The sequence below is a fragment of the Schistocerca nitens genome, chromosome 6, assembly GCF_023898315.1.
Source record: "Schistocerca nitens isolate TAMUIC-IGC-003100 chromosome 6, iqSchNite1.1, whole genome shotgun sequence".
NCBI classification, from domain to species: domain Eukaryota; kingdom Metazoa; phylum Arthropoda; class Insecta; order Orthoptera; family Acrididae; genus Schistocerca; species Schistocerca nitens.
The window spans coordinates 589171045-589192834 of NC_064619.1; the positions used below are offsets into that span (position 1 = coordinate 589171045).

General features: G+C 43.2%; 1 protein-coding gene across 3 annotated transcripts in view; it reads left to right on the forward strand.

Moving 5' to 3' along the window:
• The window catches only part of LOC126263734 (N(6)-adenine-specific methyltransferase METTL4), a 106923-nt gene that overhangs the window by 11891 nt on the left and 73242 nt on the right, over positions 1-21790 (forward strand). For 2 of the 3 annotated variants that reach the window (XM_049960905.1, XM_049960903.1), the window contains exons 2-4: positions 5400-5776; positions 5880-6054; positions 6241-6418. In XM_049960905.1, coding sequence (XP_049816862.1) covers positions 5400-5776; positions 5880-6054; positions 6241-6418 — 730 coding nt within the window. Of the gene's footprint in view, positions 1-5399; positions 5777-5879; positions 6055-6240; positions 6419-14714; positions 19766-21790 lie in introns of those variants that run through there. The other variant, XM_049960906.1, reaches the window with a different exon arrangement.

Consider the following 21790-nt stretch of genomic DNA (forward strand, 5'->3'; position numbering starts at 1 on the left):
CCATGAGTTCTGTAAAATCCTCCAGTCTGATGTTAACAAATGAAAATTCATGTGTTGTGCTCAGAAAAGTAAAGTGCCTAAAGCATGAGGCAAAAATTTTTTGAAACATTATTGTACAATAAACAAACAAAAGTAGGGACCCAATGAAATTAGTCCCCAGCAAATAGCTCTGGGAAGAATGGTGACACTTTCAAACCATTGTCCACAAAATTCAATGATTACTTCATTAAGTGGCAGCAAACATTGCACCCAGTAATAAAATCCAAATACGGATGCATTAGATTTACTTGTGCAGATGCTACATCACCAAAAGACATTAGTTTCAAACGTACAGTCCCTGAGGAGATTTACAAAATTCATCAAATCATTAAATTCTGCTGGCCATGATGATGTTTCTGGCAGAATATTAAAAACATGTTCTGACTTCATAAGATTTCTCCTAAGCTATCTTTGTTATCAACCAGTGAACTAGGGCGTATTTCCCGCCAGATTTAGTTCTGTTGTAGTATTGCCCTGACCTACAAAGTTGGAGACAAGCAAACAGCCTTAGAAGTACAGACCTGTATCACTCCTTCCATTCTATTCATTTCAGAAAGACAGATACTAATTCCCTTAACTGAGCAGAATTTATTAACTGCTTCTTAGTTTGGCTTTCGTAAAAAATTATCCACAGAGAAGGCAATACAACATCTCACAAATGATTATCCTGTTGAGCTATTCTGTGTTCACAAAATTATATTCTACAAACTAAAATGTTCTGGCATTAATTGCATCGCTCTTACATGGATGGTTTCAGATCTGCTTGATAAAAAGCAGAGGGGTCTCATTAACAGACCTTGTTGCAGGCATGAAACTAACCTCAGAGTGGGGGAACATAATATGAGGAGTTCCAAAAGGATTAGAACTGGGCCCATTCTTGTGTCTTATCTCCATAAATGATTTTTCAATAACTTTAAAGGGTAGTTCAAAGTCTAATTTCTGCTGCTGCAAACATAATCATGCTAGTCAAGGGCCCAAACTCAACCATAGCTGACAGCCAATAGTTTAAGTCTTAATCTCAAAAGGTTCACTTGACACCATTCCAAACTAGCAATAAGGACATACACCATGTGATCAAAAGTATCGGACAGTTGACTGAAAATGACTTACTATTTTGTGTCACATCAGTAATGCTGGAATTCAATATGGTGTTGGCCCACCCATAGCCTTGATGACAGCTTCCACTCTCACAGGCGCTGGAAGGTGCTGGAAGGTTTCTTGGGGAATGGTAGCCCATTCTTCATGGAGTGCTGCACTGAGGAGAGGTATCGATGTCAGTCAGTGAGGCCTGGCATGAAGTCGGCATTCTAAAACATCCCAAATGTGTTCTATAGGATTCAGGTCAGGACTCTGTGCAGGCCAGTCCATTACAGGGATGTTATTGTCATGTAACCACTCCGCCCCAGGCTGTGCTTTATGAACAGGTGCTCAATTGTTTTGAAAGATGCAATTGCCATACCTGAATTGCTCTTCAACAGTGGGAAGTAAGAAGGTGCTTAAAACATCAATGTAAGCCTGTGCTGTGATAGTGCCACGCAAAACAACAAGGGGTGCAAGCCCCCTTCATGAAAAACACGGCCACACCATAACACCATCGCCTCCAAATTTTACTGTTGGCACTAGACACACTGGGAGATGATGTTCACCAGGCATTTGCCATACCCACACCCTGCTGTCAGATCACCACATTGTGTACCATGATACGTCACTCCACACAGCGTTTTTCCACTGTTCAGTCGTCCAGTGTTTACGTTCCTTATACCAAGCGAGGCGTCGTTTGGCATTTACTGGTGTGGTGTGTGGCTTATGAGCAGCCGCTCGACCATGAAATCCAAGTTTTCTCACCTCCCGCCTAACTGTCATAGTGCTTGTAGTAGATCCTGAAGCAGTTCGGAATTCCTATGGGGTGGTCTGGATAGATGTCTGCCTATTACACATTATGACCCTCTTCAACTGTCGGCGATCTGTGTCATTTGACAGATGAGGTCGGCCTGTTTGCTCTTGTGCTGTATATGTCCCTTCATGTTTCCACTTCACTGTCACATCAGAAACAGTGGGCCTAGGGATGTTTAGTGGTGTGGAAATCTCGCATGCAGACATATGACACAAGTGACACCCAATCACCTGACCATGTTCGAAGTCGTTGAGTTCTGCAGAGCGTCGCATTCTGCTCTCTCATGTGTAATGACTGTTGAGGTCGCTGATATGGAGTACGTGTCAGTAGGTGGCAGCACAATGCACCTAATATGGAAAATGTATGTTTTTGTGGGTGTCCGGATACTTTTGATCACATAGTGTATTAACACCATAAGTAGACATTGATGGCCATATAATAAATGAAAAAGTCTGTAAAATTCATTGGCGTTGAGTTAAAACAAATTGAAATGGGGTCAACAGAAAGCTAAACTAATGAAGAAGCTCTGTCCATTGTTTTATGCTCTCAGAAGCAACTGTCATTTTGACACTCACTTTACAATATATTTGCTCCACACACATGAACAAAAATAAGTTTCAGCATAACTATGTTTTACACAGTTAACTAATCAACACCCAAAAATAATTCTGATGTAGACTCAGTCTCCCTGCGTAGGGTTCAGAATGGAGACTGGTAGGGAGATATTCAACAAGCTCTTGCCTAACACAAGGGAAGAAATAGGGACTCCCTGCCATTTAAAAGAAATGAAAAACATGCCCCATTAGCTATTCTTTCCACAAATTATTAAGAATACTGAGACTCAGGGACTGAAAAGTTCTGTTAGATGCATGACAAGTAGCAGGTGTCACTAAAGCTTCATGACAAGTAGTAATGTACTGTAAATAGGACTCTGTATTTTCAAATGAAGGTACATTTTTCTTTGAGAATTATCATCGTAACAAAGTAAATGTTGCGCTACTAAAAGCAGATAAAAAGCAGCTTCGTAATATAACTGAAGAGACAGCAGCTTTTTTCAAAGTAGCAGATATTTTTTTAATTTACTCAATTTTTAACCAAAAAGTATTTTATTGTTATTAAAGCTGTAGAAGTCGGTGGTGAATGACTTCTGTGGTGGGTAATAGAGCTGGGCTTCTAGTGGTCAGGAAGGCCTGCTGTTCACCACCCTAGGCAAGGTTCCAAGAGTGTGGTGAGTAGGTACCTGGTGGATGCTCGACGTGCCATCATATAAACAGCATTTACATATAGTACTTTCTTCTTTGCCACAATATATTGATGATGGTGCTAGATGGTGGTCAGTGAGCCCAAGGTTAGGCTGCTTGGTCAGTTGGATTAGCAGGCAGCCCCTTGACACAGCCAAAGAGCAACATCACCCACGGCAGCGAGCGTTTCAGTAATGTCGTACAGACTCAGGTCCTGATGCAGGGTAGGTATGTGGCAGCTAGAGTAAGCAGCAGCACTGACTGGTACAAATACACAGTTCATTGTGGGACACATCAGAGTGTGCTGAATCAAACTGTGGACTGCAGTGCTGACACAGTGGTGACATGTGCCTGGACAGTTATCAGCAGACGGCAGCAAGGTTTGTCCATACAGGGCAACGAACGACTACAGAGTTTTCCCACATAGGTGGTGGCAGACAGCATGTGGTCCCTGCACAAGCCATAGACACCCAGAGTAGGTGGCCTGTGGTGGATGGAAGTTAACCAGCAGGCAGCCTGCTGTTTGGAAAGTACCAGGTCAGCAGCATTCAGACTTAGTGCCCACAGCTGGTGCAGACAGTATCAGTCAGAAGCAGCTTGTTGACCCATTTCTGGTTGTAGACTTCCCCTTGCAGGTGGCTGCTGGCAGTGACTGATGATGCCTGCCTAGGATGAGTAGTATTTATACGCACTCAGTCCACTGTTGTTTCTGAAATGGTAGGGCCTCTCTCCCATAAGTCATAACAGATGTTGATGTGGCATTTTCACCTTTTAGGACTGGTTTCTGTGGCCTCGGCATAATCCACTTACAGCATCTTCCGCAAAAACATCTAACCGACTGCTGTACTGTGATTTCTTGCATCAGCCTGATATGAGGTCTCGTGCTAAGCCTGTCATAGAATTCTTCTGCTGGGAGAGGTGGAGCTGTGGCACAATATGGTATAGGGAGTAATTTTCTATCATTGCCTTTGGTTTTTTGATACTGTATATTGTGATGTGTACCACATCCACTAATGTTCTCTTCCTCAATGGGACATGCAGAACATGATGAATGAATGAGTGAGCAACAGTCTCAGTTTTCTTGATGTGCCTGTTGACAACTCGGCATCTCAGTTATTCAGTGAGTTACCTTTTGTCCTTAAATTATTCCACCAAGGACTTTCCATTTAAATGGTTTATCAGATGTGGTCAGTAACATCATCAGATTATTGCCTAACAGTGTTGTTGTCTGCAGTAAAGTTGGGTCATTGGACAGTCATGGGAAATGCAGTGCAACTTTTACAGAATTTCCACTTGATGCAGTGAGTGGTAAGTCTCTTTGAATGTGCATAAATGAAAGATAATGCTCATAACAGAGAAAGAGAACTTGGTAGCATCGAATTACAAGGTTAATGATAAAATTTTGAGATCCCATAAGATCGATTAATTATTTATAGTCAATATTAAGAAGTGATATGATATGAAATAAGATAAACACTTTCAGTCAGTTGTGTGGAAGGCAAATGAAAGACTTGGATTTGTTGGATTGTTACTAGGAAACTGCAGCATTTTAATCCCACTGCTCCAGAATTTGCAGCCTTTACAATGTAGACATTGCAACAGACATTGAACAAATTTAGAGAGACACAGTGCCAGGATCACAACTGCTCAGTATTATCCACATGAAAGAGTAACAGAACTGATAGGGAACTGAAATGGGTATTTGTGCAAGAAAGATGAGCTTGTTCTTTCATATCAGTATAGGTTACATTTAGAGAACTGTTGTTCAAGGAAGACAGTTCAGTAAGTCTGCTGCCTCCCTCACATACTTCATGCAGGTATCATGAGATTAGGGAGTGTACCAAGGCACTTAGCCATTTGTCCTGTTTCAATACACAAATGGAACTGGGCAATAATTCAGAGGAATTATTGTGAGGTGGAGGGAAGAGTGGAATTTGAGATAGTATGAGCCATAAAGTAGCTTATAAATATCACACAGAATAAGTAATATACAGAATATGAAGTTGCAGGGTGCACCATAAATTTGTGCATAGGTGTTCATTGACTAATTCCACATTGTTAAATTTAATTTTAATTGCCATCATCCAACTGTTGTGTACCCATTTATATGATTATGTTTTCTCGAGTGTATTTCTTGCAGCCTGTAACATGAAGTGTAAATAAACTTTAAGATACAATATTTGACATGCAGGGCACTTTTGATTTCTATCAATTCACGTTTTCAGGTTAATCTTGTGGCAAATAAATCATCAGTTTTACTTAACAATGCAAAGAAACAGGGTGTGTTCAATTGTGAGCCATCATCATCAGATACCTTGAGAAGAAACGAAGATGCTAGAAACCTATCAGTTATATTTTACAAAGAAAACTCTGATGAACAAAATAAGACATTTCATGGAGTCAACAATCAGGAATTTCCCATAATAGTGTCATATGGAGAGAAAAAGTATGTTTTCCCACCAAGGTGTATGTTCTTTAATAATGATATAAGCAACTTGAACCAGAAATTGGATGTCCTTGGAAAGTTCGATCTGCTGCTCTTGGATCCACCTTGGTGGAATAAATATATACGAAGGAAGAAACAAAAGTCTCGTGAATCAAGGTAAGTTATGGATAATGAGAATAAGAAATTATGTTTTCACAGATGAGATAATTCTGTTAGTTTGGTCCCTGTATGATACTTTTACTTCCTTTGTTGTCTTCAGTTACAGTATGATGTATGATGAGGACCTGTTAAAATTGCCAGTTGCATCCTTAATAGCTCCTGGTGCACTTGTTGCAGTATGGTGCACAAATTCTGAAACACACATAAATACGATGAAAAATAAAATATTTCCTTCTTGGGGAATTGAGTGTGTCAGCAAATGGTACTGGCTGAAGGTACGGTTTCTCCATAATGCTTCACATCTGGGAGATTGGGGTTTTAAGTCTAGGTGCTCAGTGCATACATATAAATTGCTGTGTTTACAAGTACGTTATGTTGTTTTTGCCAGACATTTGCTATCATCATCTGTGGAAGAAACTTTCATGTGAAAGTAGTGAAACCTATAATTTATTTTCTCTTAGGTCACTCGGAGTGGTATACCAGTTTGCAATTTCTCTGAACCTCCTAACAAGCAGCCATTTGAGCAAATACTCTTTGCACATCAACTGTGTACACAAAGAAGTTTTCCATTACCAGAAGATGGAAAAATAGTTATTAGCGTCCCAAGTGCTATTCATTCACACAAACCTCCTCTGACAGGTAAGATTAGTTAATTACATTGGCTTTTTCATATGTACAAGATGCATGGGATAATTTAAGATGTTTGAAAAGAAAAAGGATATGTCTTAAAATTGAAATACATTGCACAGCGCTATCGTTGGCTCTCTCGTCAATCACTAGATATCCTCAGAGAAACACAGTGCTTCAAAATATGAGTAGTTAATTCCATTTATACTAGCACTGCTGTACTGCACACCCTATATAAGTGACATTTGACTTAAAATTTGATAACACCTGAGTAATGAACTTAGTGAGGGTGCGTGTGAGGCAGTCGCATTTAATGAAACAAAAGCTCAGAAGCGCTGAGGGGGCAGTCTGCAGATGGCACACATCTGTGATCTGAACTCACGAAATTGTATTAATTTAAAAAAATAAATAAATGAAATAAAAGTGGTAAGTCGATGTCTGCCCCCACTCAGGAGTCATTGCAGGAATCAGTGGATATCGATATTCATACTGTTTTATCATCATATTTGCCATTGTGTGCAGGCCAGAGCAGACTTTTCATTGAAGGGTGAATGATGGATAAGCCATTATTCCTACAAGTCGACATGGGGGCTGCAGTGTCCTGACTTAACTAATTGATGTACACAAGGCTACAGACCCTAATATTGGCAGGCGTCAAGCATCGATTAATAAGCTCCTATTCTTGGAAAATTCACAGCCAGCACAGCTTAAAGTCGATTGTCCATTCCATCACATAATTGGTGGTTAACAATGTGAGTACTGAAAATTTGTTTGCAATTTTTTTTTATTGTGCATGTGGTGCATCTTGTGTCAGACCAAGTGCCTTATCACGAATTGGATTCTTTGTGTTCTGAGTTTTCGGATGTTTGCCCCAGGTTTAGGTTGTAAAAACAATTTCATGGCTCATGTCACCCTTAAACACTGCATGCCCTTGCTTTTTTGGGCAATGGCGGTGCCAGTAGCTTTATGTGAGCAGGTTGAGGCAGGGCTGGATCACTTAATGTCACTGAGAGTGATTACACCGATTACCTCAAGATCACTTAGTGATCATAAAGAAGCCGTCCAGTGTGCTTCTACTCCGTTTCGAATTCAAGGCAGTAATAGACACGTATCCCATGCCTCACCAGAAGGAGGTGCTCACAAAGTTGCCCAGGGTCTATTCTTTTTGAAAATCGACTTGGTCAAACCCTTCCATGATGCATGAGTCTTGAAAACAGTTGCTTGTAATTAATACATGTTTCAGCATTTGTCAGTATCAGTGACTAATGCTTAGGATTGGGGTGCACCTGCCATCTTACAGCATTTCTGAGAACAGGTTGTGATGGTTGTCCCTCATTGTATTAACTATCTTGATGATATCTTCTTAACAGATGCTAACATGGAGGATCGCCTATGTAGCCTCCATTCTTTGTTTGCTTTTCTGTAGGCCATGGGCTATAATGTAATCATGATACGTCTCACTTTTTCCAGGCCTCCATTGTTTGTTTGGGTCATGAAACTACACAGCAGGCATGTCTCATAGAACAACATGTTGACACCCTTCTGGCTTCATGCTGTCTGTCTAATCTATAAGAACGTCAGGCATTCCTTGGCTAATTGGTGTTGTATCACAACATTATTCCCAGTGTGGCTCCAATTGCCCACCCCTTGCTTCTGTTGCTTTGGAAAAGTGCTCCTTTCATTGTTCTGCAGCCTGTGAGCATGCTTTTGTGCAGCTTAAGGATAGTCTTTGCTCCATGCTGTGTCTTGCCACATTCCAACCCAGCAAGCATCTGGTCCTGACCACAGACGCATCCCATTACAGGGTGGAGTTGGTCGTGGCCTATCGTCATTCAGATGGCTCCGACAACCTGGTGCTTTTGTGTCAAAAACACTCAATGTGACTCAGCAACATTATTCTCAGGTGGAAAAAGAAGCTCTTCCTATTGTGTAAGCTTTAAAAAAATTAATGTTCTATTATGTAGTACAAAATTTCATTTAATTACTGGCCATAAGCTCTTGGTGTTCCTGTTTACCCAATCCCTGTCCTGTCCGGACAAAGTCGCTCATCATCTTCAGCATTGGGCTCTGTTTGTGTCCTGGTACAATTATGAGCTCCATTTTCACCTCACATCACAACATGTGAACACAGATCCTCTTTGCCATTTCCCCATGAGCCCTGACCCCTCATTCAACCAGGAGGAATTGGTTTGTTTTCAGCTGGATATGAAGATGAGGCACATGACAGATGGCTTCCCCATCACCATTTCATGTATCGCCTTTGCTGTGGCAGCAGATCCAGTGCTCCAGCAGGCTATACACATAATAGAACATGGATGATCTGACCGTCAGTTGGGCCAGGCATCGGACCTACTTCAGAATTTTTATGCATTGCGCCATTGCCTTTCCCTCTCAGACGGTGTTATCCTCCCATCAACGGAAGGGTTTACTTCCACATCGTGTTTCCAGTGGCTCTGCAATGGGTGGTTCTCAGCTTATATCAGGTTCACTGGGGAATCTCTCACACAAAACTATTGACATGCCACCACGAGTTTTGGTCAAGCATCGATCAGGAGGTGGGACACCAAGTCATGGACTGCCGCAAGTATCCGGGACAGCAGCATGCACTGTTTTCTCACCATAGCTGGCCCCTACACAGCCATGGGAAAGAGAGCACAATGATTTTGATGTCCATTTGTAGACGCTTTCTTTTTATTGGCAATTGATGGTTCTCCTTATTTTTCTTATGTTGTTCATCATCCATCTGTGACAACAGATGTGACTATCAAGGCCCTCTTGAAGATACTCTCCATAGAAGGCTTGCCTTTCATCCTGGCTGTGAGCTAGGGTTACTCAGTTTGTGGCATAACTTTTCAAGGACTTTTGTACACACAATGACACTTGCCATGTCATGCCACTTACCTTCCATCCACAATCAATTAGTGAGGCAAAATGCCTTGTACGGATATTTACTATGCAGATGTGCAAGTACATATAAGATTTCCCAGCATAGGAAACCCTTACATTTTTGTAAGCTCTTAACAGAATTGTGCCAATTGGGGCAAAGGATCCCACCACCAAGATTCTGCACAGCCATTAGGCATGGACACTACTTAACCTCTTGGTGCCAGTTTTGTCGACATTTGCAGCCGACACATCAGTCTGGGCCAGCGCGTTTGGACAGTGCCCTCACTGGATTCTGGCCATCATACGCAGCCAGCATAGTTGCCGCACCTTCATAGTTTGCAGCACAGGAAACAGTTGCACCCAAGGATGATTACAGGACCCCCTCCTTGGGCTGTGGGGCCCATGTCTCATTCTTTGGTGCCCCTGGCCACTCCAGAGGATGCACAGGCCTGGTCGCGCCAGTCTCCCCCGGTGGTAGGGGCTTCATCAGCACCAGTGGCGGGTTTGCTTCTTGCAGCTGGTGCCAGCACCTCTCACTGTGCTGAGCAGGTGCTGCTGCCACCAGAAGCAAGATCTCCATTGCCAGATCCTCTCCTCTCCAGTCCACTATCATTGCTTCCTGTCTCAACCCTCCTCATCATGGACTCATAGGTCCAGATAGCACCTGCCACCCTGTTGCTGATTCTGTTCACCATCGCCCTGGGGTGCATGGGTGGTGAGGGTACCCTCATCCCACTCACTTCCACACACCAGTCCAGGTGTATCGGGAAATTCTCATGTATTTGACTGCCGCCACTGATACTGTCGCTGATGCCAAGCTCAACTCTTTAGTCATGGCATTGAGGATGGTGAGGGCTGGTCCCCCCACCCTTCCCCTCCCCTCCCCCCATGCAAGGGCATGTCCAAAAGAACAGACACCACTTATATACTTAAGGCAATGACGGCCAATGATCCCTTTAGTGCAGGTGCACACTGAGTTGAAACTCTTACAGGAATTGATGAGATGCCACGAATAACAAGGCTAATGAGCAGGGGCACTAAATCGGTAGTGTGTGGTATAAGTTGAAAATTTGGGTCTGATGGAAGGTGAGCTAGGGTAATCTGTGCAGTTGCGGTGACCGTGTCCGGATGGCATGCATACTTATAAGCAGGAGACCCAGGTTCATATCCCAGTCCAGTAGGACTACTGGCATCATACAATTTAATGGGGAGAAAGATTATTTGTAACTATGCAAATGTAAAAGGATGCAGAAACATTAATATGATTATTGAAAATCACACTTAATTGCTTTAACATGTAGAAATTGTTTACCAAAAACCTTTGAACACAGTTGTGCGGAAAAGTAGTAGTTATGGTAGTGAAGACAAGTATTCCATTTGTGAGGTGCTACCAGAAGTTGACAATACTGTTATTGCTTCTCTGAGAGTAAGAGAAATCCACTATTCTTACTCTTTGTAAGCAACAGTTGATTTAAAGTTCAAGAAGGTGCCTCTAAAGTTGTTACATGAGCAGGTGCATGTTGTCAAATTTACAACATGGACATCTTTAAATAAAAGCAGGCCCAGTGCAATGGCTTAAGGTTAAGGCATTGATAAGGCACAAAAACAGCTGCTTTTGTACTTTTTATAACAGTGACCATGCTAGATGGTTAAAATGGGGGTACATCAGGGCTATCCTTCCCTTCTTCACAAGGTAGGGTAGGTCCGCAAGAGGGAAACAAGGACAAATTAAAAATTTTGCCAAAGAAATAAAAGTACTTCACTATAAGGCGAATGGTCAAAGTCATTCCCGTGAAATCTTCATAATGAAGTTGACACTGTCCTGAGATGTTATCTTACCTCACTTCATAAGTCTTCAATGTTGTTCACTGAAGTTTTAAACTTAGTGAAACATTTTACATATTTAGTACTGAGTCATGGGAATTAGTGGTCACAGTCAACATTGAGCAATCCAAACATGTAAGTAATGACAGTTGTGTGGAGCGTATTCAGATATTCCTTTCAGTGGTTGGATCAGCAATATCACACAAAAATTCCTTTACTGCACAGGACCACATGCGACCAGTAGCAGGGCATGGCTGTGTGATAGCTTGCATTATCTGACACATTCTGTTTGTGTGGCACCAGTCAAGCCACACTTAGCATGATGAAGGCACACAGCTGAGCAAAATCCACATGTTTTGGACTATTGTGTATATGTGGTTGACAGTGCATTCATACTCTTATGAAGCAAAATATACCAGGCCCCATCCAATTTTCATCTGACCTTACACATTTTCCCAGCAACAGAATACACAGTGCAAACTGCATTTGTACCACTTTGTCATAGCCATTCACAAAGTGAAATTGCTGCACTCCTTAATAGTACTTAGCTTTATTAACACATTTTCCTTTGCCAAGACAAGCTGTGGTATATTAACAGCTGGATTCAATTATTTCAGCTATGGATTACAGCAATTACTGTATTAGGCCTATTTTAAAATTTGAAAATGACTGTTGTTTGCTCACAGATCCAACCTAGAACTAGCACCATTTCTAGCAGTGACTTTTCCGAGTCCACAGAATCAGCAACACAAGTCCATTCCTTGCTGTGTCTTAATTACTCACAACCACAGTGTGGCATGTGCTGTTATTGAACTAACAGTGCAGTGCAGGCACTTACTACACACTGACCAAGGGATAAGCGAAAGCACTCAATAATAATAATAAATTGTTGTGTTGTTTGAGATTTAAGCTGCAGTCCGTTGTTTGCTTCACTGTGCTGAAAGCTGTAAATCTACTAGCTACAACAAATGTATATGGTGTTTAATAGCAAAAATGCAGTGCACAGCAAAGACAAAAAAATTTGCTAGAAAGTGTAATTATCATGTCCATTCGTCCAGAACAAGTGTATCCATTTACGATAGCAAATATAAAACATCTTATTTGCTTGGAGTCAGTTGATGATGCCACATGTAATTCACGCTGTACTTTAAGATGCCAATAAAATGTGGACGTGTTGATGTCTGTGATAGTTTAATTTGAGCCATTATGGCTAACTATAAAACTTACATCAGTTCTGACTTCTAGTGCATAAATTATCAGTTGTGTAATTTAGGTCTAGACTTGCAGAGGGAAGTAATCACTGAACTATGCCACATGAGTAAGCACTTGGAAATTTTGAATCATCAAAATCAACTGATAGTGTGAACTGTGATTGTAATGCAGGCAAGGAGGAAAAGGAATTTTAACTGAATGAAATCTTGGGGTGAATGAAACTGTGTCCCAGTCTGCGTATCTGCCATCGATCTGCACATCTCTTTCATCTGAGCTCTCCTATTGCAGCTCATCTGTTCTTCAATCATTACTAATCTTTCTTGTTACCATATTAAATGAGGTTAAACAGTTTACACTATGAGTACATGATTAAACTAAGTCAAAACTTCAGCATAGTGAATACCAATTAAGATGTAATAAATTCTTTGTCCAGTTTGTATTTACTGCTCTCTACCATACCATTTTTCTCTGTCAGCCCACATTTTAAATGCCTACTAGCATGTAAAATGCGGAAGGTCTAACAGTAGGGTGATGAAATATGAAGTAATACTACATCACCTCACAAGGTTGGTCTGAATAGAGTAGTTGATAGACAATCGGCTAAGAACACCAAGCATCCGTGGCTAGTTATGGGAACAGAGACTTTTATTTTTCACTAATGTACTTTTTTGTGTAGCAGCAGTCAGGTTAACACACGTGGCTAAGGCTGGTATGACACTATAATATTTCTTTGTCAAAGTTGATGTGTCAAATGTTTGTGTCAAAGAAATTTGATGGTGTAATAGGGAACTTTGCCAAATTTTGCCTATCATCAAGTAAATATGATCAAATCTAGAGCTTCACCATACATTGTCTTCTGTTTACTGCAATGTGAAATGTTACCACTTGGAGCACTAGCATCGGTGCAGCTGTGCAGTAGTGTGTTTGTAAACATGGCTGCAGAATTTAGTTGGTTTGTGCCATCAACTAAAATATTAATAGAAATGTATGAAGCTGATAAGGTGCTTTACAACATGAGGTTTCCTGAGTACAAAAACGGCTTAAGAAGACTGGAGAGCTGCAAAAAAATTGCAGAGATCATTAGTCATGAGATATGACCAGGGTGTACCAGGCTGCATAAAAATGAAATTTAATGGCCTCTGCTCAAGTTAATCTCACGAGAAGGCAAAAGTACGTATCAACACATGTATTTAATTTTATTTATGCAAGTAATTTTTGCATGACACACAAATGTTTTACATAATTTTGTTCACTAAAGATACTTGAAGCACACATAATGTTTACATAACATACAAGTAGTTTACATTATTATTATTATTGCAGATGCTTAAAAGCAAATGTAGAGCCAGTGCACAGACTGTTTATAGTCCACAAGTGTACTGGTCCCACTTGCTGAAGTTCCTGGACCAGGCCACAGTAGTAGATGAAAGTGTCTCTAATTTAGAGGACATGAAAAGTGGCAGTGAAATGGAACACCCACGTTTGAAGAAATTTTTGAGGGAGGTGCATTTGTTTACATTTTACATTATGAAATGTGATTGTCTTGTCAAGGCACTGTCCCAGCACCATTTTAAAATGTTTTAAAGTCTTTTCTAACTGCTCTCTCATGTACTGGATGTGCAACAGCAGCTTGGCAAACTGTTGGTTCCATTTTCTGTGGGTCCTCAGTGCTCTCTGACTAAAGATAAGTGCAGTTTCCTACTACTGTAGACACTGTTTCCTGACGAGTCTACATGTGTTTTCTTCTCTTGGTTAACAAGTTATGCAATATGCAGGCAGCTAGTGTAATTGTAGTAACTGTTTCTGGAGGTAGATTAATGGCATAAAGAAAAATCCTGAAACTACTGGCAAGAATGCCAAACCTGCTTTTCACAAGTCTTCTTCTTCGTGACAACCTGTAATTGGAAACTTTTTCGTCCTTAGTGATTCCCTTCAAGGGATACGGCTTCATGATGATGTAACTCAGAGGAAAAGCATCTTCTGCCAGCACAACCATTGAAGTTGTGTTCCCTAGCTTTTGGCCTTCAGGAATGTTCAGAATAAATGGTCAATGAGACATTCCTGTAGTCTGCTTTTTGAAAACACTCCAGCATCACCAAAATGCCCATTAGTTCCTACATCAACATACAAGAATTTGTAGGTAGCATCTACCATGACAAATAAAATTATACTGTAAAAAAGGATTTATAATTGAAAAAGTGAGAGCCACTAGCTTGTGAACATTTGCTTTCCACCCATTGTTCCTGTAGTGTTATAACAGTTCCACTTTTCCTCTAAATCATATGCAATTTGCTCCCACTCTTCATTGCTTGTGGGTATCCGTAAATAAAATTTATGTATGTGTAAGATAATGTGTAACTAATGGTTTCCATTTCTTTATTCATAGCATGAAGCAGAGGCACAGTATTCATCACAAGAAGAGACTGATGTCACCTGCAGTGAGCCACAGCCCCAGCAGCATGAACGGCCTCCCACAAAGAGAAGAAAAGTGACAACAGACATTCTTTTGGAGGCCACCAAAATGTTGAAGCCTGTGACTGATATGAGCAAAAACCAGTCCCAGCCTGCCCGGTCCCCCTGCAGGTCCGGGGGTAAGAACAGGCCAGAGGTATTCCTGACTGTCGTAAGAGGCGACTAAAAGGAGTCTCATACATTTCGGCCTTTACGTGATGGTCCCCTTTAGGGTTTGACCTCCATTTTTCCAAAGACCAAGCCAATTGGGGAAGGGCGCCTTACATGGTGCATTGTATCCATCGTGCATTGAGATCTTTAGCCCACTTTCTTGTCGAGGCATTGCAGTCGCGCTCATCCTCCATCTCTTGGGCAAAGACACCTTCCTGGTTGAATTTTCCTCTACCCACTGTGCAGTGTCATTTTCTGCGCCAACGATGACCAAGGAATTCTTAGTACCTCATATCCAGCATGGTAGCCAGTCTGTTGTGGTGGGGCCGCCATGTACCCTGTTGGTTGTAGCCCCCAGACTACACAGGGATCGCCCTGCTGATGGCCTGCATCGTTAACTCCCCACGTATGCCAAGGAGTAGATGCCCATCACCCTGGGGCATTGGGAGTCCTGGCAATGGACATCGTGCCAGGTGGCCTTTGCTGCAGCTGGGTGGTGACCGTGGGGATGGCCCCTGGTCAGAGTTGGTGTCATCAGGGCAGATGACACCATGAAGTGTAGTATGTCATCTTTTGCTGGTGGTCTGATGCCAGCAGTCTCTAAGTGGGCAAAGTCTAAGTCAGTGAAGTCTCAGTTTTTTGTGGAGCATTTAGAGGACAAGTTTGGGGAAGTGGAGGGATTGTCCAAAATGCGATCGTGAGCAAAACAGTGTCCTCTGCCCAGTTCAGGGCACCACTCGCCTATGACAAGCTGGAGCATGTTTCTGTTTCCATCACACCCCATAAGGGCTTAAATGTGGTCCAGGGTATTTTACAGGGATCTTCTTTTGCAGTCTGATGACAAGCTGCGCGCCAACTTAGAGTGACGAGGTGTTCATTTCGTCCGGCGCTTACATAGGGGTCCAAAGGATAATCGGGTTGCCACTGGTGACTTCATCTTGGCGTTCAAGGGTGACGCATAACCCGAGAAGGTCAAGGTGATGATATACCGGTGTGGTGTCAAGCCATATATCCCTCCCCCGATGCAGCGCTTCAAGTGCTGGAAGTTTGGGCATATGTCTTCACGTTGTACTTCCAGCATCACCTGTCAAGATTGTGGATGTCCTTCGCATCCCAATGCTCCATGAGCCTCGCCGCCTATCTGTTCAACTGCAGAGAGCACCATTTCCCTTGCTTGCCAGACTGCAGGATTTTACAGAAAGAAAGGAAAATCATGGAATACAAGATGCTGGACCAACTGACCTTCACTGAGGCTAAGATGAAATTTGAATGCCTACATCCTGTGCGTATGACATCCTCTCACGCCGCCGCTATGGCAACAGTTCTAGCCCCATCAGTTCCGCCAATTCCAGCTTGTTCTCAGAACCGTAAGACTACACCTGCCCCCTTGATGGTGGGGGCACTTCCCTACCTGTTGCTCCCGCACCACCTACCTCGGGAACACTGCCACCCCAACCATTGGGGCCATCAGTCCCCACTTCTCAGCCGGAGAAGCATCAGTCTTCTTCGCCTTCTCTCACTAGGAAGAGGTCCCTTGAGTCACTCCTTTCCCAGGTTCCTACCAGTGGCAAAGCAGACACCCACCAGTGGCTTAAGCACCCACAGGTAGCTGGTCATAGGGCTTCACGGTCCTCCTCAGTCCTTGAGACTGAATCAGTGGAGCCCTCCCTGCCACTGGAGAGCCCACGATGACTTGTGTGGTTGTGACCACTTTCCCATCTTCCTGTCACTCCCCTGACATCATCCCCACAGACGCCTACCCAGATGGGCTTTAAACAAGCCGGAATGGGAAGCTTTCACCTCTGTCATCACCATTGAATCTTCCTCATATGGTAACATTGATGTGATGGTTGAGCGAGTCACCAGGATGATCATTTCTGTGGCGGAAAATGTGATCCCTTGTTCCTTAGGGTGCCTCCGGCGAAAGACAGTACTTTGGTGGTCACCTGAAATTGCTGAGGCCGTTAAGGAGTATAGGCAGGCTCTGCAGCAACGTAAGCAGCACCCTTCCCTGGAGCACCTAATAGCTTTTAAATGGCTCTGTGCCTGCGTTCACCAACTTATAAAAAGATGGAAACAGGAGTGGTGGGAGAGGTATGTCTCGACCATTGGGTGCCGTATGTCACCTTCCCAAGTCTGGGTAAAGATCAAATGTGTTTTTGTGTACCAGACCACAACAGGTGTCCCTGGCATTAACATACATGGTGTGTTATCTACCGACTCAAACGCGATTGCAGCACTATGCTCGAGCCTTTGCGTCAGAGAATTACGCCCCCCCCCTTCCCCCCCCCCCCCAGCCTTTCACATGGTCAAATGGCAGATGGAAGAGAAGGACCTCTTGTTCACTACATGCCGCAGTGAACCCTGTAACACTCCATTTACTGAGAGGGAGCTCCTCAGCACCCTTGCACATTACCCCAACATAGCCCCTGGGCCAGATTGTATCCACACTCAGATGATTAAACATGTCTCGTCCCACTACAAGTGACATCTTGTCATCTTCGACCGGATGTGGTACAATGGCGTCTTTCCATCACAATGGCAGGAGAGCACCGCCGTTCCTGTGCTTAAACCCGGTAAAAACCCGCTTGATGAGGATAGCTATTGGCCCATCAGCCTCACCAACATACTTTGTAAGCTACTAGAACCTATGGTGAGTTGGCGGCTATGTTGGGTCCTGTAGTCACGTGGCCTACTGGCTCCATGCGAGGGTGGTTTCTGCCAGGGTCACTCTACCACTGATAATCTCATGTCCCTTGAGTCTGCCATACGAACATCCTTTTCCGGATGCCAACATCTGGTTGAATCTTTTTTGATTTACAAAAAGCTTACAACACAACCTGGCGACATCGTATCCTTGCCACATTATATGAGTGGGGTCTCCGGGGCCCACTCCCAATTTTTATCCAAAATTTCCTGTCGCTCCGTACTTTCCCTGTCCCAGTTGGTGCCTCCCACATTTCCCCCCATATCCAGGAGAATGGGGTCCCACAGGGCTCTGTATTGAGTGTATCTCTATTTCTATTGGACATTAATGGTTTAGCAGCACTGTAGGGCTGCCTGTCTCACCTTCTCTGTATGCAGACGACTTCTGCATTTCGTACTGCTTCTCCAGTACTGGTGTTGCTGAGCGGCACCTACAGATAGCCATCCACAAGGCCCAGTCATGGGCTCTAGCCCACAACTTCCAGTTTTCAACTGCAAAGTCGTGTGTCATGTACTTCTGTCGGTGTTGTACTATTCATCTGGAACCAGAACTTTACCTTAATAACAATGCACTCACTGTAGTGGAGACATCAATTCCTAGGGCTGGTTTTTGATGCCCAATTGACTTGGCTTCCTCACCTTCATCAGCTTAAGTGGAAGTGTTGGCGGCACCTCAATGCCCTCTGCTGAGTAACACCAGCTGGGCTGCAGATCGCCCTACGCTGCTGCGGCTCTACAGTGCCTTTTTCAATCCCGCCTTGACTATGGGAGTCTGGTTTATGATTGGGCGACACCCTCAGCATTGCATTTACTCAACCCAGTGCACCACTGTGGCATTTGACTAGCGACGAGAGCTTTTAGGATGAGCTCAGTGACCAGCGTACTGGTGGAGGCTGGAGTCCCTCCATTGCAGATCAGACGTGCACAACTCCTCACCAGTTATGTTGCACGCATTCATAGTTCTCCTGAGCATCCGAATTACCGTCTCCTTTTCCCACCCACGGCGGTTCATCTCCCGCATATGCGGCCTAGGTCAGAGCTTACGATCACAGTTCATACTCGATACCTCCTGTGTGAACTAGAGTCCTTGCCTTTACCACCTCCCCTCCAGGTCCATCCGCATACACCCCCATGGTGTATAACTAGGCCGCAGCTTCGTTTCAACCTTTCGCATGGCCCCGCAGGACTCAGTTACCGTATTTACTCGAATCTAAGCCGCACTTTATTTCCGGTTTTTGTAATCCAAAAACCCGCCTGCGGCTTAGAATCGAGTGCAAAGCAAGCGGAAGTTCTGAAAAATGTTGATAGGTGCCGCCACAACTAACTTCTGCCGTCGAATATATGTAGCGCTACACAAGCATGCTTTGTGGGCACAAAGATAAATACTGACGCCAAAACCTCTGCATCAGTAAATAAATTAAAAAAAAAGGTAGAAGACGAGCTTTTTTTTTCTCCGCCCTGAGTTTCGACCACTGCGTTTTCATACATTATCCAATGAAGTAAATACAAATTCTGTATTGTTCATCTTCGAATGTAGCAGAATTTCAATGTACTATGAAAATCCGACTGGCAAGACTGTTAGGGATGTTTGTCAATATGGCCAACTCTACGTTCAGAGTTTTTTCCTACCTGTGAGAAGAGATGGTTGCTAATAGGAACCTGATGAAATGTGAATCACATGCAGTATTCTCTTCACCATAAGAATAATACGAATATAAACATTTTGCCATGTATTCTTTCGTGTTTGCTGCTATCTCATTTAAATCCTGTCTGCGTAATAAACCACGAAACTAGAGTGAGACAACAGCAAACGCGGAAGAATATACGTATCGTGTCATGTTTATATTCGTATTATTCTTATGCCTAATAGTGGTACAGTCAGAAATGAAGCACGGCAACTGACTAGATTTTAAATGTAAGATGACTAATTTCTGTGCAGAATTTGACGTACTAAAGAAGCGGCCGCAAAGAATTTCAAACGGTGAAAAATTTTTGCAAAACTCTCGTTCAGAACATGTTCTATCATACGCATGTTCTATCATACGCATTTGGTTCTTTTTGATCATTATCAAAGAAAGCAGCAGTGTAAGTAACAACAAATAGCAGTCTCTTGCCATTGTTTCGCTAATGAGACAATTTCTCTTTTTTTTTTTTTTTAAGCGGCGGTAGCGCGCACAAAAGCAAGTCATGCCGCGGGCGGCGACAGGCCGTAAACACGCACTATCAAAATGCGACAAACAATGCATTACACAGTACAGTAAAGCATTTTCAGCTTAGAGTGACGTAAACACCTATAACAAAGAAAACGGCACTTACCAGATCAAAGCAAAATAAGCAATCGATTCAAACCAGACGAAGCACGTGAAAAAGGAAGGGTACCCGTATAAATACGGACGGAGCGCCTGACGCATAGCAATGGTTACCTGGCAAAGCTTAACTGCTAAGCTTACGACTCGAACCAAACTACTGTAGCTGTATCGTCTTTCATTCGACCTAAATTGTGTCTCATATTACAATGGACCAACTTTGTTTCGATTTGGAGGTGCGACCTAAAACTTTTCTCTCCCCTTGAATTTCAAGTCTCAAATTTCAGGTGCGGCTTAGATTCGAGTGCGGCTTAGATTCGAGTAAATACGGTACTCCCGCGCGTCTCCGTTGTCACTTCCTCTCAATTCTTGACATGTTCCTGGACTCTGAAGTGGTTTACACTGACGGCTCGATGACTGATGGTCACGTTGGCTTCGCCTACGTCCACAGAGGCCATATTGAACAGCATTCCTTGCCCGATGGCTGCAGTGTATTCACCACAGATCTTGTGGCCATATGTTGTGCGCTTGAGTACATCCGCTCATGATCTGGCGAGTCATTTCTTCTCTGTACTGACTTCCTGAGCAGTTTACAAGCTATCGACCAAAGCTACCCTTGCCATCCTTTGGTAGTGACCATCCAGGAGTTCATCTATGCCCTGGAACGATCCAGTCGTTCCGTGGTGTTTGTGTGGACCCCAGGACGTGTCGAAATTCCAGGTAATGAACTTGCCGACAGGCTGGCCAAACAGGCTACCTGGAAACTGTTTCTGGAGATCAGCATCTCTGAAACTGACCTGCATTCAATATTATGGTGGAAGGCTTTTTGGCTTTGGGAGACGGAATGGCTTAACTTTGGTATGCACAACAAACTGTGTGCCATTAAGGAGACTATGAATGTGCGCAAGTCCTCTATGCGGACCTCTCGCCGGGAGTCTGTGGTTCTATGCCGGCTCCAAATTGGTCACACTTGGTTGCCCCATGGCTATCTCCTGCTCCCTGAGGACCCCCCTCAGTGTCAGTGCAGCGCCTAGTTGACAGTGGTCCACATTCTATTGTGCTGTCCTGCTTTCTTTGCCCTGCGACAAAATCTTCGGTTACCGGACTTGTCATAAATTTTAGCAGACAACACCTCATTGGCTGATTTAGTTTTACGTTTTATATGAGAGAGTGGGTTTTATTGTTCTACCTAAGTTTTAGCACCTCTGTGTTCTCTAGCCTAGTGCTTTTAGGCAGGAGGTTTTAATGTGTCACAGAGTGGCTGGCTTATCCTTTTTATTCTCGTGATCAGCCAGCCACAGTCATCTGCTGTCTTGTTTTAATCCCTTCAACCTGTTTCTTGCATCTCTGTGGTTTTCTAGTACTATTCTGTCCATCGTAGTGTTTGTTATCCTTTTGTCGTTCTTGTGGTTTTTCCTTTTTCTTGGTATTGTGCTGCATGTCTCCTTTGTTTTCTTCTTTCCCTTGTGGAATTGTTTTAATGGGAACAAGGGCCCGATGACCAAGCAGTTTGGCCCCTTCCCTATCCTTTTGGAACCAACCAACCAACCAGCCTGCGCGGAAAGATTGGTACAGTGCCTTTGCCAACCATATCGCTGCTGAGCTGTGGAAGATGGAAAATGTGGGTGGTAAAGTATTTGCAGCGGACATTATGCATGGATTAAATCGTTTTCTGATGGAAAGTTGGGATAAGCTGCAGCTGACAATACCACAGTCATAGCCACACCCATCCCCCTCTGGATACATCCAGGCAATTTTCCAGCTAGCTTGTATATAGGAGGAGGAGGACGCTATAATGTATATAAATTTTCTGAGCTCTTCAGTCTTC